The 17748-nt window shown below is 38.2% G+C and overlaps 1 protein-coding gene across 1 annotated transcript; it reads left to right on the top strand.

The window, feature by feature from the left end:
* The first annotated feature begins 282 nt into the window (after positions 1–282).
* Positions 283–13079, top strand: LOC145783901 (gephyrin-like). Its single transcript, XM_082595662.1, has 17 exons — positions 283–448; positions 720–798; positions 1808–1865; positions 2284–2471; positions 4781–4847; positions 5513–5761; positions 5970–6167; positions 6844–6904; positions 7588–7728; positions 8111–8203; positions 8438–8625; positions 8933–9145; positions 9901–10069; positions 10488–10602; positions 10861–10925; positions 11193–11296; positions 11655–13079. Exons 1-17 carry the CDS (start codon positions 334–336, stop codon positions 11883–11885), a joined length of 2334 nt encoding a protein of 777 aa, XP_082451788.1. The 5' UTR covers positions 283–333; the 3' UTR covers positions 11886–13079.
* The last annotated feature ends 4669 nt before the right edge of the window (positions 13080–17748 follow it).

Consider the following 17748-nt stretch of genomic DNA (forward strand, 5'->3'; position numbering starts at 1 on the left):
CCAGCAACGTGAGCATTTTTATTAGACGGATGTGTTTAAATCGCTTATTCGTTTCAGTTATGTAATTCAGATCCACTTGAGTGTTACGTAACTCTAAACACATCCACTAATGAAGAAACACGAGCCAACGAAAACTTTTAGTTTCACCAATACAGTGGCCTTTACCTGGACATCCTTATCGCCCCAGGCCTAAGTTAGCGGTGGTGTTTCATAACTGCCATTTTTTTCTTGTCCTGAAAAGCTTTATTAATCTCTGCTTGTAGGTCATTGTCAATACACACAACCAAGTCACAGCTAGAGTTTTTACTGCTGATTTTTGTACATGATAATTCAATGGCTAATTCAGGATACTGGCTAAAAACTGCTAAATTAGAGCATGGCTCTGTTGGAAGGTCACCAGCGCACGCAATGGAGTCAGAACCTACTCTGTATGTTGGGATTTTAACAGGTAGATTTATATGTCTTAAAAATCTTTTAGCATCATGTATAACTGCAACTTCAAACCTACACTGCAGCATCTGCAATTGTTTTGTTTTTTATAAATAATCGAATATATACATAATATACGAGAAAAAATTGTGATAGAAGATTTACCCCATAAATTGATGCTCAGGAAAAGGCAGTGTATTAGCTTATCTATGCTATATTGTTTTTTGTACCTTAATTACTTTTGAAGAGTTTTGTCAACTGTGATTGAGATGAATGGTGTATTCTTTCAGCTAGCGATCGCTGCTGCCGAGGAGAAGTTAGAGATATGACTGGGCCCAAGCTGCAAGAAATGGTCGGCTTAATTGAAAAGTATGTACATTTTTCAGCTATTGTTGCTTTAACTTAATAGACAGCAAATTCCGTCATTCTTACGTTTATTCAATGCTTGGAGATATTGAATCAATGTAAAAATGACAGATTTTGCTGTCTGGGATACGCTTGCATTAAAAGAGTAAAAAGACTAATTACAACTAAGAAACCAACTTCTTCTTTTCCCAGACAACAAAATCCATCATTTTTACATTGATTCAACGTCTGTAGACGTTGAACACAGTTGGTGATCACCTGCGAACACGCAAAGTTCAAATTGTGACATTGAAGAACCCTCACAATAAGTTCTTTCATAATTTATCAAAGCTTCCGCCAGTGTGTCATCTTTGCTGACCGCTGACGGTTCCCTAGCGGTAATGATGCGCCATTTTCGTTCAATAAAGTGATGTATAAATAGTAAAAACAACTTTTTCAACAATCGGACTGTCACATTAAAGCACATAGGCAATCAATCTTCATTGGCATTCCATTACCAAGCAAGACAGATATTTTTTGCAACTGCAGCAAGGCTTGTACGCTATGCTTTGTTCCGTAATCAATGCAGCTTTGCTGATCACTAAAATTGTTCAATTTTGTTAATTCGGTTTTTCCTAGTGAGTCTGCCTGGCAATGAATCTGTAGTGAAACAAATCCCCAATTCGAAGTTTATTGTTGCAAACTGAATGGAACTGAAGTGAAGCAAGCATAGAATAGAAGCAGCAAAGGAACTCAAGACAAAATTGTGGCAATAAAACAATCAGCATATGTTACTCAAAACAATACTACATCTGAATCAATATATTATAATTTATTACTTTCATATCATATTATCGTCAGAATATCGCACCTGCAGGGCAAATTACTGAATTTTAACTTTCGTTATGTAATCACTTTGATAATTGTGAAGCGCATGATCCTCAGTAAACAGATTATGCCAAAATAAGGCAAGAATCTTTCCATCGAGGCTTCCAAGCATTGTATATTAATGACTTTGTTGTTTTTCTTCCAGATATCGCGTGATTGTGAAAGTGAACAAAATCGTTCCTGATGAGGTCAACGAAATAAAGGTAACAAGCTGACAAGCATTGTGACGTATTTTTCACCATATCATCGCACACCCAACCACATAATGCAGCAAGACTTCATAATATTAATCACTCGCCCGTTAACGCAGAAACTCATCAAATGACATGCCTTAACATCGATGACACTCCTAAACATGTATTTTTGCATTGATTCAGCGTCTGCAGACGTTGAATCAATCTATTAATGACGAATTTTGCCATCTGGTTAGAAGCTGCTTTAAATCATCCATGCATCGAAGCAGAAAGTTGATGTTGTGTCAGGTACAATTACAGTCAACACCCCAGACAACAAATCAACCGTTTTTTACACGTCTGCAGACGTTGAATCAATGTAAAAAACGGTTGATTTGGATTTTCTGTCTGGGACGATGTATTTTTTAAGTTATTTCTTATTTTCCAGGATACCTTACGGGATTGGGCTGATAACTTGGGTTTGAACCTCATCCTGACCACAGGGGGAACCGGCTTTGCCCCTCGTGACGTCACCCCCGAAGCGACCAGGGCGGTCATTGAGAAAGAGGCAACCGGCATGATGGTTGCAATTTGTGTTGCCTCATGTAAGGTCACTCCGAACGGCATGGTGTCAAGGTGAGTGACATGAAGGTGTTGTCCCGTCCTACAAAATTGGCCCTTTTTACATTTAACGTATGCAGACGTTGATTCAATGTTCAAAGGGCAAATTTTGCGAGGATGCCGTAGAAACATGTTTTTCACGTATTTTCGGTGTAAAACTTTCTGCCTCTGCATGCATAGTGTGGTTGTCTTCTTCAAACGATACCCAAAAATAGTTCTTTTGGACGCTTATGTTCCAAGATACATACCAGAATGTAATGATGGATTTTCGGCTTTTGTGAAACATCTAAAAGATTTTAAAGATTCAGAAAGTAATGAAAATACGTTCAAATCTATATGAATACCCCGCCATTTGGTAGTAGTAGTGTGCAATTTTTCAAGAGATCATTTCAAAAGCGTTTCAACACAGAACGTATTTCTAGTTATTATGAGCCAGTTCCCATCACGATTTGAGTTATGTAACTGCTGAATATGCTAAATATACGTCTCGTGCTCTTGCAGTCAGCCACGACTTCTAATTCCAGGCGTAAGTTGGCATTTGATGGCAATACCCTGTGATAATGTATTCATGGCCACCTGGAGATGCGGCCTGATTTGTCACATTTTGCAGATTTTGATTACAGCTACTGCTAGTGCTTGACTGACATTTTTTTAGATGTTTTTACTTTTTGCGGTTTCCTAATGACAAAAAACTTTTTTGTTGCCTTGGGGAAGCAGTAGCAAGTGAGAAAAAGTAAGTTGAAAAACGCAAAATCAGACTGTTATTGAAAATTAACAGTCTGACTAAAATCTACAAAATTAAATTTTCTTTGTTTTTCAACATGTGAGGATGTTAAAAGCTATTGTGTCATCTGGGGAAAGAATAAAGAAAGCGTAAAAATCTAATTGTTAGAAAAATTTATTTAAACGTTCGCCCAAAGTTAGAAAAACCTGGAAATTTCTGCAAAATGTGACAAATCAGGCCGTATCTTTAGGTGGCCATGATGTATTATTTTCATAATATTATTGGTAGCATAGCTACTCGGGTCTTATGTGCTTCACCAAAATCAAAACCACACATATATATTAACTGTAGTTCGACACCACGGTCAGGTGATATCTCTATTTATCGAATAGAATTTCTTTTGCTACCCAAGTTTGTGTTTCCCTCTCTAAAATTAAGAAAATTTCTCGAACTTTTTTTCGTCTTATTACTCTTTGCGTCGATAACTTCCGGTGTGACTTTGTTTGGAAAATGTGGCATTTTTTTGAACGAACATGCAAGGTCTGTTATTGTAACGCACCATCAAGGAAACGCAGTGTGCTCAGTGCTCACTCATAAGTTCATGCCCCGTTGCCTTGACGACTCAAGAGCGTTGCATTCTGATAAAACACCATTCTTCTTTTCTACCTGACAACATTCGCTAGGATTTTTGATAAGCTTTCCTGGAAAGCGTAAATTGATGGTTAGGTTGTTTGCGTATGTTGCCATCGCAGCGCTTCAGGCTACTCAGGCACCTGACTGTAGGTCTGCCTGGCATACATGTTACTCTTCTTGGTAATTCAACAGCAAAATTTTATCATTATGTAAGCTTGATAGTTGCACACCGATACGCCACATTTCATCATCACTGCTAAATATACTCTAAAACCACTAGCTTTTACAATATCATTTTGCTTACATTAGACACAACTGCTACTAAAACTTTTCAGTATTACTTACATATTTGCAATAAGATGGCATTGATTCCATGTGGCTTTTGTTGCCTTATTCAGGTTAATTCTGTAGTATTTCTTCAACCAGAAAAAACAAATGTTGATTGTTTTTGTTAAAGGATTTCTACACAGTTAATCTTGTTTCAACTCAATTATATGCTCAGTGAAACACAATATACTGTAGATGTGATTTCAATACGCTTCATTGAATGCGATGTTTTCAGATAAACATCAATTTGTAGCTCCATATATATTTCATTTTGTTTATCAAGATATGAAACATGTTTTTTTTTGTTCCAACTACAAACGATATGGTGACATGGCTTATTTATTGCTCTACATTTTCGCGACTGAAAGATTTTCAAGTTTTGCATCTTACTTACGGTAGAACAGCATGGTTTTGCTGACTCATCTTCAGGGTGTGATATTACCATCGATGCTATTATTTTTAAAGTCTTTATAGTGACTTGATCGGGAATCGAACCCAGCTTAACAGAACCAGAGGCGAGACCCTAACCATTGGGCTACTGGGATAGCTATATGATCTTGTAGCAGCATTTAATTTCTAAGCCCGCATTGAACTTAGTTTGCAGTTTAACGTTACCAATTACCACTGTTTTACGTAACAGGGCTGTTTGTGGAATTAGGAACAATGCACTCATCATTAATTTGCCCAGAAGCGTAAAAGCGAGTTCGGTGAGTGCACACTTGGTCTGTGGTTTGTTACATAAGTAAAACGATTTATGACTTTCTAATTTTTTTGTCACTGGGTATTTCTCATTGCAAGACTTTAAGAAACCCGTTTATTTTTGTCGTGCTTTTTCATACATTGTTTGTTGCTGAAACAATCAGTTAATAGTTTCTTCTTCCAGCACACTGGATGTGTGTGAATTTAAATTCGAGTTGCATAACGACTAACGTCCATAGATAGATACATATCATTCAAATTTGACTTCTAGTGTTTCCAACTTTGTGGTTTCTGCAACAGTGTAATCTTTTGATTTCACTGCGGTTTAGAACGCCTTGTTACGTAAGTTGGCGAGATGTGATTTATTTTTGACTTGCTTACATAACTATGACACGGAATTCGTGCATGCCAGTGCTAATTAACACGTTGAGAAAGACCAAATGCGATAAATTCTTAGACGAAGGCGAACGGCGCCGGTTAGCGTGGTTTTGTTGCAGATATTTTTAGTGGATCTGTTGGTTTTGGATCTTCTTTTTTTCAAAATTGAACTAAATGCAATGAAAAGCATTTTTCGTTTTTTGAAAAAACGATTCTTTTTTACTGTACGTTGCCATATTGTCACGTTTATTGCTTTGTGAAAGCATTTTTATATCCGGACTACATTTGTGTACAGGAATGTTTATCCGTTGTCTTGCCCGCCCTCCCTCACGCAATGTCCTTACTTCAAGACAAGACAAACGACGTACGACGCTACCACAACGAGACAACCAGCATCGCAACCACATCCCAGCGTTGCGTCAGCCGTGGAAGCGCAGCTTCTTGCTGCAGAAACGGTACCCTCCGCAGGTCCTTGTCTCCCCCGAGGCGGATACACAGTCCAGCCCCTTCTCTCGCTGCTTCGGAGCATTCCTTGTCATCATTGGTAATTACTTGTGTTTTATTTTGGTTTCTTGCACATTCATTGATTGATCTTATGAGGTCACGTGACTTTGACGTGTTTCAATTCAAAGTGAGCACGACGACTGATCACCTTGCTTTTTCTCTACTTAATTTAAGACATTCTTAACTTAACACAATGGAAAAATCACTAATCAATCTGAAGTTGGTTTAATAGAACCTTGCTTCTTCAGGCGGAACGCTTGGACCATTCCTCCTCAGCCAATCGCGGGCCGCCAACTCACATTTTGGAGCAGCCGGTCATCAGCAACAGCCACCACATGATGAGGTCGACTAATTTATTCGGTCAAGGCCTTTTGTCCGCAGACGACCTCAACATTGGTGATGATAATGACTTTGGTCTTCTGGGAATGGAAAAAAAGCCAATGGCGGTAATTGATTCAGTCCAGATTCAATCAGCAGCTACCATAATGTGGTTGCAGGCAACGGGCAACACCCAGACAGCAAAATCCGTCATTTTTACATTCATCATACGTCATTTTTACAACGTCAACGTCTTCACGATGAATCAACTTAGTTATATAGGGACAATAATTAAGGAATCGGGACAGATGGATGCACAAAACATCAAGCAAAAAAACAATTCATTTATTAGATCCCAGTATGAGGAAAGCATCATTATTGTGTTATTGCAATGTCAGTTGAAGGATTAAAAAAACACAAAAGTTTTGTTATTTACACAGGTAAACAACATCACTATTGAGTCATTGTAGAAGGGGGTGCGAGAACTGGTCAATAATTTCAAAGTGGTGCCACGTAAAAAGGTTAAGAACTACTGGTATAAGCTGTTCACTGCACTGGCGGCTGTTCAGCATTGGTCTGGTGGTTTGTTAAACTTTCTCCTTTCACCAGGATGTTGCTTGTGTTGGTGCGAACCTTTTTTGATTGGCAGGTTTGTAGACTCAGAGAACAAACAACACTACTTAGGTCAAGCTACTGCTGGGAAAATTTTCTCATTTTTTATATATTTAAGATATTTTATACAGTATATAAAATCTTCTGTTATCAAAATATGAAATTTAATTGAGCAATTGTTTATTTGCGCAGGCTCGAATTGTTGGAGACAGACCGGCGAGCAGAAGCCAGTTGTCAGATAGCGCTGTTTCAGGTGAGTGGTTATTCACTGAAGCGTGACTTTTAAGCAAACCGAAGTTCGATTAAATGTTTATTTCCGTTGTGTGTTTTTTCGGTCTAACGGGCAGATGCTAATCCGTGCAGAAGTAATGCCCGCCTTGCGCAGGTTTTTTTGTAAATTTGTGGTTTGCTGCATTTGCTCTCAAATCGCTTCCTTTCCGTTTGTCCGATTAAAAGCATCATTTCCCTCTTCAATCGATTGTCCACTGTCCATATGTGAAAATTATATATGTTAGCAACAAAGGTCACAGCACTTCTCATATAAGCGGAAACTTCAAACTCGTCGATAGCCTGGTCTTTGTCAGTGGGTAAAAGCCTTACTCCTTTTCACAACTACAAGCATGTTGTCCCAGCTGTTAAAAGCAGTCAATTTTACATTGTTTCCAAGCCACGAGAAACTAAGTTCGATGACAGTGGATTTGTCAATCAGTAAACAAGATGCTCTTATTGGAAGGGAACTGAAAGCAATGTGCTGGAAATTTAAAAGCTTCTCACATCCGGAAGGATAAAACCCGCTGTCCAACACCACGTTAAAAATACGAAATTTTGCACCCATCTGCACAAAACAGCCTGTTTTTCTAAAACAACACAGGTTTCAATACGTTGGAAGTCACCGACAACATTCGGGTATCTTCAAACAATTATTTTTGTGTAAAGGTCTTGGTTCAGTGGATTTCAGCAGCAAAGTTGCTCGCAGACTGCGTACATCTCCCTACCCAATGACATCTATGGACAAAGCTTTCTCTTTAGTCCTTAGCAATTCCCTGGCTCTTCCTGTGTTAGTGAAATATTATAAAGGTAAGCAAAAGAAGCAAGCATTTATCATGTTGAAGAAAATGCGTTTTCGGCATCTAGCTTTCGTTAAGCATTTGACAAGACAAATTTACATTGCACTAAAATTAAAGTAAGATTTTCCAGAGAATAGATTTATGTAACCAAGACAAATACAGCCACAACACGTGATAATTTATTAAAAAACATGCGTGTGGTGGTTTAACAAAGTAACTGCTCTACCATATTGGTATTACAAAAATAGATGTGGCAAGGCTAAGGCTGCTTTTCATCTTGTGCTGCTTTTCTGTTGTCAATATGGAAAATAGCAACTACAGGATATGATTGTGTTACTCATTAGCCCGTAATAGTCTTCTCTTGTTTAAAGTTGTTGGCCTTGTTCTTTTAGAAGCGTTCGGTTACGTACTCGCTGAAGACGTTAGAGCGAAAGGCCCTCTTCCCCCCTTCCCAGCATCCGTCATGGATGGCTATGCAGTTATTGGTAGGTGAAAGAAAACAATTTTTTGTATAAAAGCAATGACGTTTATTCAGTAACAGAATGGTGGTTTTAGTATTGAAGATATTCCCTTAATGATCAGACTTTGTGGTACATCGTTAATATAGAACTCATAGGAAGATTGTTTCAACATTTTTTAGCCATAAACTTTTTCATGCTGAAATCTCAACTTGATCACATCATGACGTAATCCACATTATGACGTATTTCGTTCTTCAGCCTCGGACACTCCTGGGGACCTTGAGGTTGTTGGTGCTTCAATTTGTGACAGGACGAACAACAGCTTTCGGGCAAGCCGAATTTCTTCGGGAAAAACAGTGCGCGTTGCCACTGGTGCCCCATTACCCCTTGGCACCGACGCTGTGGTCCCCGTAGAAGATACCATGCTTCTTCTAGAAGCTGATGATGTAAGTCATGCAATAGTTGTCGGATCTGACGAGACCGTAACTTGTCTTTTGTTACAATAATGATTGCTTCATATACTATGAAGTTATGCGTATGGCGTAACATGTTTATAAGAAGGAAATTGATATGGCTATCTTGCCATATACTTACAGTACGTGCAGTTACATTAGTATTTTGTAAGCAAAAGCGATTCAAACGTGGTATGGTATCATTTCATACTTTTCTTTCGTCTGTCGTCAACTTTGGACGGTAATTATATACGTAAATCTAACATCAATGAATGCAAAATGTTGTCATAATGTTGCACAGGGTGAGACCGAACTTCAAGTCCGCATTTTAAAAGCGGTTCAGACTGGACAAGACATCCGTCCAGTTGGTCACGACATCAAAACAGGAGAGGTGGTGGTCAAGGCTGGTACCACGCTAGGCCCCTCTGAGATCGGGCTTCTTGCCTCAGTCGGTGTCACCAATGTACATGTACATCAGAAGCCGGTTGTCGCGGTGTTTTCAACAGGAAATGAGGTACATAATTGACATCAAAAAAATTAATTTTATTCAATTTTTCCTGAGGCAATTATTAATTGTTCTGTGTTTATTGTTAACCTAAGACCTGTGCATTATTCTGAATACAACTCGTTTCACTTTGTTTCATGCATTTTTCATCGCTTCAATTTTTTTCAACTTTTTTCTCTTCACTTTTACCTTCCTGTCGTCTCCTTTTTATGCTTGGTATGAATTCAGCGCATTTGATTGGCTCACCGAGAGAGGCGCAATGTTTGATCGTTATGCTTGCGCAGTAGAAAACAACTTACGTAAAACTGTTGTGTTGCATTGTCAACAAATTCTGCAATAAATCACTTATTAACGGAGCACTATTTGCACGGATTAGGCTTGTTTTAGTTTTGATTGACATGTTGCAGTAAATATATAAAAACTGTTTTCCAACGAATTGTAAACAAACGTTTGTCTTCAATTTTACTCAGACTGTTTCCTCATTATAAAGCTTTGGTAGAGTAGAGAGTTTGCTTTGTTGAACTATAGACAAACAAGGTTACTTTGTTTTGTCTGTCTATGTTTCCTAATTGGTCTCGAGTCTTAGTCGTCTTTAGACGAACCGCTCAAGCAAACTTAATCAAGATTTAGTAATTTATTTCGCATTTTCAACATCTTAATAACGTTGATCAAACGAGAAAAACTCTTTGAATCAATGATACAAAAGATTTCAAGTCTTTGCTACAAAAAACATGAATATAAACAAACACCGTTGCTATCCACAGCTTGCCGACCCTGACACACAAGTCCTTGGACCCGGGGAGATCCGGGATTCGAACCGGGTAACCCTGATCCTTGCTCTCCAGCAGCAGGGTTTCAAAACTGAAGATCTTGGAATTGTGACCGATGATCCAACCAAGCTGAAGGCTGCCTTGCTGCGAGCCTGTGAGAAAGGTGACGCGTGCAATTATTTTGTCAGCAAAGGCATTTCTGCAGTTTAAGCTCTTTCAGGCTTTATCATGTTAATGTTCGATAAAAATACCCGCAAATGTTTCAGTTTGATCAAAGATGATTTTACACTAAACTGACTTCTAGCTAAATGTAAATATCTCATACGGTATTGAAATCTATGTTGCTTTTTGTAAAGACCTTTTTAATATTTATTTGATGACGCTCAACTAGGATCAATTCCGTTACCCGAAACGTTTGTAGATATTTGTGTGAGCAATAATACTGTTTTTTTTTAGTCTTTTTGTTTGCTGGGCTGCTGTATCCTATTTTTCGTATAGTTTAAATGTAACTGTAGTTCGGAGTACTGTAACTTTATTTTTTGTTCAAATACCGTTTGAATAATAATATACTTTGATTGCAGCTGATGTGATAGTTACCACTGGCGGAGTTTCCATGGGAGAGAAGGATTACATCAAAAGTCTGCTCATCAACATTGGAGCTACCATTCATTTTGGCCGCGTTTTCATGAAGCCCGGGTAATTATTTCAGCTCAATATCATAACCTGGCACAGTGCAAATTGTATAACTTATATGTTGCACGTAGTCTGCTGAATCACATCCTAAGTCGTTTATTTAAAGTAGAGAATTTTGTGATTGGTTAATTATTATAAGTGTTTTCTGGCTGCACTACATTCATATTGTATGACAGTTTATATAATGCAACTGTTTTCTTTTCTTTTTTTCAATTTAAAAATTAATCCTAGTAGGCATACCTAACAATGTTTTCTCTTCAGAAAACCCACCACTTTTGCCACCATCGACACGCAGAGAGGAAGAAAGTGCTTTTTCGCTTTACCAGGTAGGATTCTTCACATTGAAAAAAGTGCTTTTTCTGATAAAAAAAATCTATAATTTGTGTTAATCAGCAAGTAACTATTTCCCCAGCAAGTTATCAGCCTTGTTTTACATTAGCAGTAATAAAGACCATCACAGCCACTTCTGTTTAACTCCACATTTACTGTACAAGCTATGCTCCTCGTGACTTAGTCGCTAAACGTGACAATTAACTTAGTCGTAATGTTTAGTGAGTAACACATTTTCAAACATAAAACCGCTTTGTTTCCAGGAAATCCTGTATCAGCCATCGTCACTTGCAATCTCTTCGTGCTTCCTTCTCTTAGGAAACTCAGCGGCAGCCCTGAACCCCGGCCGACGATAGTCAAAGCAAAGGTAGGTTTAGAGTTGCTATTTACCAAGAGCGATAGCTTCTAGCACTTACTCGCGGTAGGGCCTATACATCTTGTCTGCGGAGAATTCTTTTTGACATCTGAGTTTTCTGAAGAAATATTTTTTCTGCGTTTAAAGAAGTGCTTCATTTCCCTTATAGTTAAAGTTTTGTGCCTGAAGCTGTTTGGAGTTTTCTCAAATAAATTGGAGAAATAGCTATGCATGTCTTGTTTTACTCTCAAAAAGAGGAATCACTTTTTTATTTTAGTCTTTGACATTCTTCCAATGTAGCAGCTTCCAGTTGCAATTGACAAGATGACAATGTATTGGAGTGGAATATAATTTCAATTCTCATTTTCAGCTCTCGTCCGATCTTCGTCTTGATCCTCGTCCGGAGTACCAGCGAGTCCATCTTCGTTGGGAGCCACGAGAGGCGGTTCCTTGGGCGGACAGCACCGGAAGACAAGTGAGCAGCCGACTTCTGAGCATGATCAAAGCAAACGCCCTCCTGATGCTGCCTCCGCGGAGTGACAACTGCACCACAATAAAACGCGGAGAGGTTGTAGATGCATTGGTAATCGACCGGCTATGAGCTCTCTGATTGGTCAACTACCGTGTTCAAAAATCACGTGGTGCTTGAAAGAAGAGCGAGGGCGGGAAAGGATGAGAGATTGCCATGTCAAGTTGTGATAGGCGACAAACTATGCGCCGAGCGGTCGCCCGTCGCCTACTTTTTTCTGTATTGACGCAATGCCATCCTGTTTATCATCTGTTCCATTGATTACGAAAATGAAGCACTTTACTATCTAATGAAGTGGAAAATTGCCTGGTGGCTGCTGGTTAACATTATGGATGAGATGATATTGTTGATTGTATGTATTTCCTCATTCAATGTATAATTCTTATACACTCGTTTGTGATGATTGTTCAGCATTCTATTTTACCTAAATTGTGACGCATGTTTTCCCTCATTGTTTTTTATTTTGAAAGAAACGAGACAATATGTTTATTGAAGACATTGAGCGTTTTCAAGCCTTGGCCGGACTGTAGCCTACGCTTAGAGGTGTGCTTTTATTATTTCATATCACCGCATTTCCGACTAAGGTTTGGAAACTAGGAAAGAAACCCCTAGGAAAGAAAATCTTTTTCTCTTGGAAATAAAATTATTTTCATCTGATATGTTAACGCCACGACAGCCCTCTTCGAATTTAAACAAATCTCCCTTCCGATTTTACACCATATCTTATATTTAGTCTTTGAAAAAAAACATTGCTACGCCAGTCCAGTTTATGTTTGTCTGATCATTGTGCAATTGTGGCCTATGTCTTAACTGTTTCCTATCTAATCGTTCTTCGTTCGAATTTTAATGAAATTTATTGTGGAGCATTTCCTGACATAGCGTGGTACCTCTCTTTACACTGTATTCCTATCCAATCGTTGTTCACAAAATGTGTAAGGTAGGCCATCGAATCGTAGGTGATTTCGCCTTTGTAGGCCTCCTCTTGCTCATCTGATGATCTTGTCATTTTTACTGTTATTGAATACTTTTTCTAGTTCTCAAATCAGTATTTTTCGTCATATGTTGAATCAATGTATCAAGACATGATTTTGCCAGCTAGATTCAGTCGTACTTTTCATCTGTTCATCTTTTTTTTTATAACAAACATACTTTGCAGCATTTATCGTGACGTAGAATAGCAATCGCTGTTGTATAACGCATGCTCTGCCAACCACACGTCTATTAATTTGTGACATACGAAAATACATCGCTTTTATGTCCCCGGTACTTCTTTGTTTGAGCTTCTGGGGCCGAACAGTCAAATTTTGGTTTTATCATCTAAACCTTCATTGGTTGGTCGAAGATGGCGCAGTCGTAGGTGATGTGATCTGCGGTCTGTTCTTTAGCACCACATTCGCAAGACACCACTGTCTGCTGCTACACTGAGGCTACATGTCAGTACCAGTGGTATAGCTAATATACGCAGTATGGTGAGGACCAGAAGTGGGCAGTAACGCGCTACTTTTTTGGTAAAAGTAGCGGTAGCGGCGCTACTTTTTAGGAGTAGCGGCTGCAATAGCGGCGCTATTTTTTTCTAAAGTAGCAGGAGAGGCGCTATTTTTTTCAGTCGCACTCCCGCTACCCGCTACTTTTTAATTTGAATTGAAAAAAATGCTTGTTTTTTTTTTGCAATATTGGCGTGGTCAGTATAATCGGTTTGGTTGCAAAGTTTCGGTCTTTTCTAGCTGACGTCAACTTCTTCGGCGAATATCTCCGTGTGATGAAGCCTATCTGCCAGGCTTTAGACATTCTCCAGGGCGAGTCCAAGGCGTATTACGGAGTTTTGCTTCCAACCATCACAATTTGCGGGAAGAAGTTGACCGAGATCAGTAATCTTGTGACCTGTGAGCAGGGCCGTTGACAGGATTTCTCGGGTCCGGTACCCATTTATTTTCGGGCCTCCTTCATCGACAATGTTATGAATATAAAGGTTGTGTACAAAATTTTATTGCTGTGCTGTTAAAATGAGGATGACACATGCCGTTCAATGTAGAAAATTAAGAGGAATATCATTTATGTATTCTCAAAGATTTGTTGTATCCACGAATTTCCCAACTGTGCCATTACGCGTTAGGGATTTCTCCATAAACCGCAAAATCCTTGCTCTTAATCACGATCTTCGTCGATATGTTTAAAATTGTTGGAGTTTTCGACTGAAATTAATTCTTTGTAAAGTAGAGTAGCCGTAGGAGAGTAAAACATTTTTGGGGGGCGAAAATAATTTTCCCAAATTTTGTCTTTGCATATATATTTTCAAAAATACAAAATTATTCACAATCTCTGAGAGTCATCAACTTGGCCGTGTACGAAATACAAGCAAAAAAAACACGTACAACAGCAAAACAAGGCTGAACTTACTTTAATCTACGTTCATAGACCTGCCTGTGTCCCAATTAAATGAACCATCAAATTAAAACATTCTTATGTATCACAAAAAATATACAGTATATTAAGCCTAACTGGATTCAAAAAAATTTGAACGGAGACTTCACCAATAACTGGATAACAATAATTGCTGAATATTCATGTCACCAGATTATATGAAAATCTCCAGCCCAACTTCAATAAAAGGCCTGACCAAAAGTAGCTCAATCTTTTCAATTCAAAGATAGTCCAAAGACTCAATATTTGTAAATTTGCATTGAAAAATACTAAAATGACAATCCGCTTAGGCCTACTTATCAAACCAGTAACATTACTTAATCCATGCTGCTTCAAATCCTACAGCCTGAAAAGAATTGGACAGTTTACCATGCTATGTGCATCAAACTTCCACCTTTGAACAAAACTAGTTTTGATACCAAAAATATTGATATTATATTACAATATAATCATAGTCAATGTTTTTTCAGAAGATCATTACAAAGATAATCTTACTTCACAATGAAGCTGCTAGGCCTACTCAAATCACAAGCACTGAAGAAAAATGACTCCCAGATAATAGCTTCAAACTCAATCGTTGCCCCAAAATAGAGACCACATTACCAAAACATGACACAAAATAGCACTGTTTACATTGCCTGATATATTAACGTCATGAACTGGATGACAAAACAACATAACATGTGTCTTTATATTTGATTGTTGTTGCTCTAATACTGTGTCATAGATAATAAATAGCTGAGCATATCAACCCTAGGACTGGCAAAGACAAACAGCAGTTTATACAAAAAAATTCAATACAGAAAACAGTTAAAATATAGCTCACAAAAACATGAAATTAAATCCAGGAAAATTCACAAGTTGTTTTTATTTAATATACTTTTTCACTTTGTACATAACTACAGTTAGTGGCCGGGATCAATGCTCACAAAAGTGGTGCATACAGTATGTGGCCACACAACTGTTGTTTATTAAAGTTTATAACAAATGCTTATTTTGTTTGACCATATCGAAAAATGATAAGCTATCCTTGTAGTATTTAAGCCAAGTTTTTGCGAGCATAGCATAACTCATGTTAAAATTGATTTATCCAATAATTGGATATTTTTGCCCAAATATTTTTACAAACAACTACATTAGTGGGATATAGAGAAAAAACAAAAACTTCATAAGTTCACCAGAACCCAGCAAGGTTTCAAAATTCTACCAATGAAGGAATGTAGGCTAGTGTGATATTCTAATGAATATCTGTAATAAGCTTATCTCAGCTTGCCGAAGCATTATTTTGCACTTTTTTCGGCAAATACTGAATCGAAACTTATTCTGTCCAAATTTTAATACCAAATATAAAAGTTTTCAAATTGTCGATACTCTGTTTTACATTCAAAGCAAAATGTTTTTTATACCAAATGCAACACTATAAAGTTACTAAACTGGTAGAACGTTGAAAACTTATGGTAAAAATTGATTTGTCCAAATAACTAGACATTTTTGCCCAAATGATTTTTTATAATCAACTACATTAGTAGGATATTGAGAAAAAACAAAAAACCTCGTAAAGTTACCAGTACACAGTAGCCTAGGCTTTTAAATCTTACCCATGAAGAAATGCAGCCTACAGCCCTACATGTTAGTGAATATCAGTAATAAGCTTACCTCTGTTTCCCAACTGTATTTTTACAGAGTGTTCTGTTTTGCAGTTGTCGAATCGAAACTTATCATTCTGCCCAGATTGCAATACCACATGCAACAGTTTTCAAAGTCGGTGATAATACATTTACATTCATTGGATAATATTAATGTAGGCCTATCTCATAAATTTCAACAATTATGTAAAGTTTTTTAACTGGTGAGGCATCGAAACATTGTGATAAGATTGATTTGCCCAAATAACTTGACATTTTTGCCCAAATTTGCGACATTTTTTTTCAGCGGGGAAGCAACCGCCCCCACCTCCTATGGCTATGATTTGCAAGTAGCTAGAAGTGATTACCACCAAAAATATATATATTCATAATTAAAGAGTGGGTGAAGAAAAATATTTTGTGTTTTTGAAAAAAAATCGTGGTTAGGGAAATCACTATACCCGGAAGGGGGCCCGGTACTTTACCATCTGACGGCTGAAGTGGCTGTTTTAACCTCTGATGGCAATTCCTTTAGATCTGATTATATTAAGATCTTGATAATGTTTGAGGTCGAGGGAAATCTTTTAAATCCGGGCCCCCTAAATATTCCGGGCCCGGGTCCAAAAGTACCACTTAGACCCCCCTGTCAACGCCCCTGCCTGTGAGGAGTTGAAAGTGAAAGTCCTTGAAGGGGTGAAGAAACGATTCAACAAGTGCTTCAACGACATGAAATGCGTTATGGCATCATGTCTTCATCCCTCCTTCAAGACGTTGTGGCTACAATTTCTGCACTACGTTTCCACGGATGATGCTGACGCACTGCGAGAAAAAGTCAAGACAGATGTAATTCGACTGTTGCGTAAGCCATCAAGTCAGGTTGATACTGAGAAGAGTGACACCAACACCAGTCATGACTCCGAGGATGTATTTTTTGGAGTGTTTGCGCCATCCCGTGAAACGTTGGTGCAGATTGAGGAAGCAGCAGTTGTGGACGCCTTTTTTTCAGACAAAAGCAAGTCCTTGAGCTTTTCAAATACCGAGTTAAAACATCTGTTCATTAAATACAAAGTTCCTCAATCTGTTCATTTAATATCACGTACTCCGTGGTGCAAATTCGTTTGTAACTTAATCATGCAGTTGCCTTTTCTTAATGTAATTTTTCGTCTGTCTGTATGTTTTCCACTCCAGTGCTTTCAATCGTGCGTGTTTCTCGATGCTTTTAGTTAGATACGGTAGTCACTGTCAAGAAGTGAAATTTATTGTAGTTTATAATTATTTACAGATTCCTGATGAGGACTTAAGTTAAGTCGAAAACGTTTGATATGTTGAACTATTTGTAAATATGTAATATACTGTTGTAATGCTCAACCCTGTGTTATTGTTGTGTCTTGCCTGTCTTTGGTATAAAAAAGCAAACTCTCTCCCGAAACTATAAATACAAAGTACATCCCCATTCCTTCCAGTGCTGCGGTAGAGAGACTTTTCTTTGTTGGAAAAGATGTGCTTAAGCGAAAGCGGGCAGGACTTAGTGACTCTCATTTTGAAATGCTCGTGTTTTTGAAAGATGCGTAACAATAAATTTCCTTAGAATGTGTTTTCTATAACGACGTTAAAATGACAGCGTTAACGAATGATAACATTCGTTTTCAAGATCATTTTTGCGTCACTAGGGACTTGAGTGTTTCCTAGTGTCATTTTAGACAAAAGTAGCAGAAGTAGCGTTAGCGCGCGCTACATTGGCCCGAGTAGCGCGCTACTTTTGTAAATTGGTAGCGGTAGCGCACTACTTTTGTAAATTGGTAGCGGTAGCGCGCGCTATTTTGGCCCAAGTAGCGGTAGCGGGTACCCACCTCTGGTGAGGATTAGGGGCACGGAATATTCAAACATTT

The sequence above is a fragment of the Aplidium turbinatum genome, chromosome 15, assembly GCF_918807975.1.
Source record: "Aplidium turbinatum chromosome 15, kaAplTurb1.1, whole genome shotgun sequence".
Classification (NCBI taxonomy): domain Eukaryota; kingdom Metazoa; phylum Chordata; class Ascidiacea; order Aplousobranchia; family Polyclinidae; genus Aplidium; species Aplidium turbinatum.

Coding starts and splice junctions, on each gene's coding strand:
- LOC145783901 (XM_082595662.1), top strand. CDS start 334: ATGGCTAATTCAGGATACTGGCTAAAAACTGCTAAATTAGAGCATGGC. Junction 1,866..2,283: donor ATGAGGTCAACGAAATAAAG/GTAACAAGCTGA, acceptor CTTATTTTCCAG/GATACCTTACGGGATTGGGC. Junction 10,926..11,192: donor GTGCTTTTTCGCTTTACCAG/GTAGGATTCTTC, acceptor CTTTGTTTCCAG/GAAATCCTGTATCAGCCATC.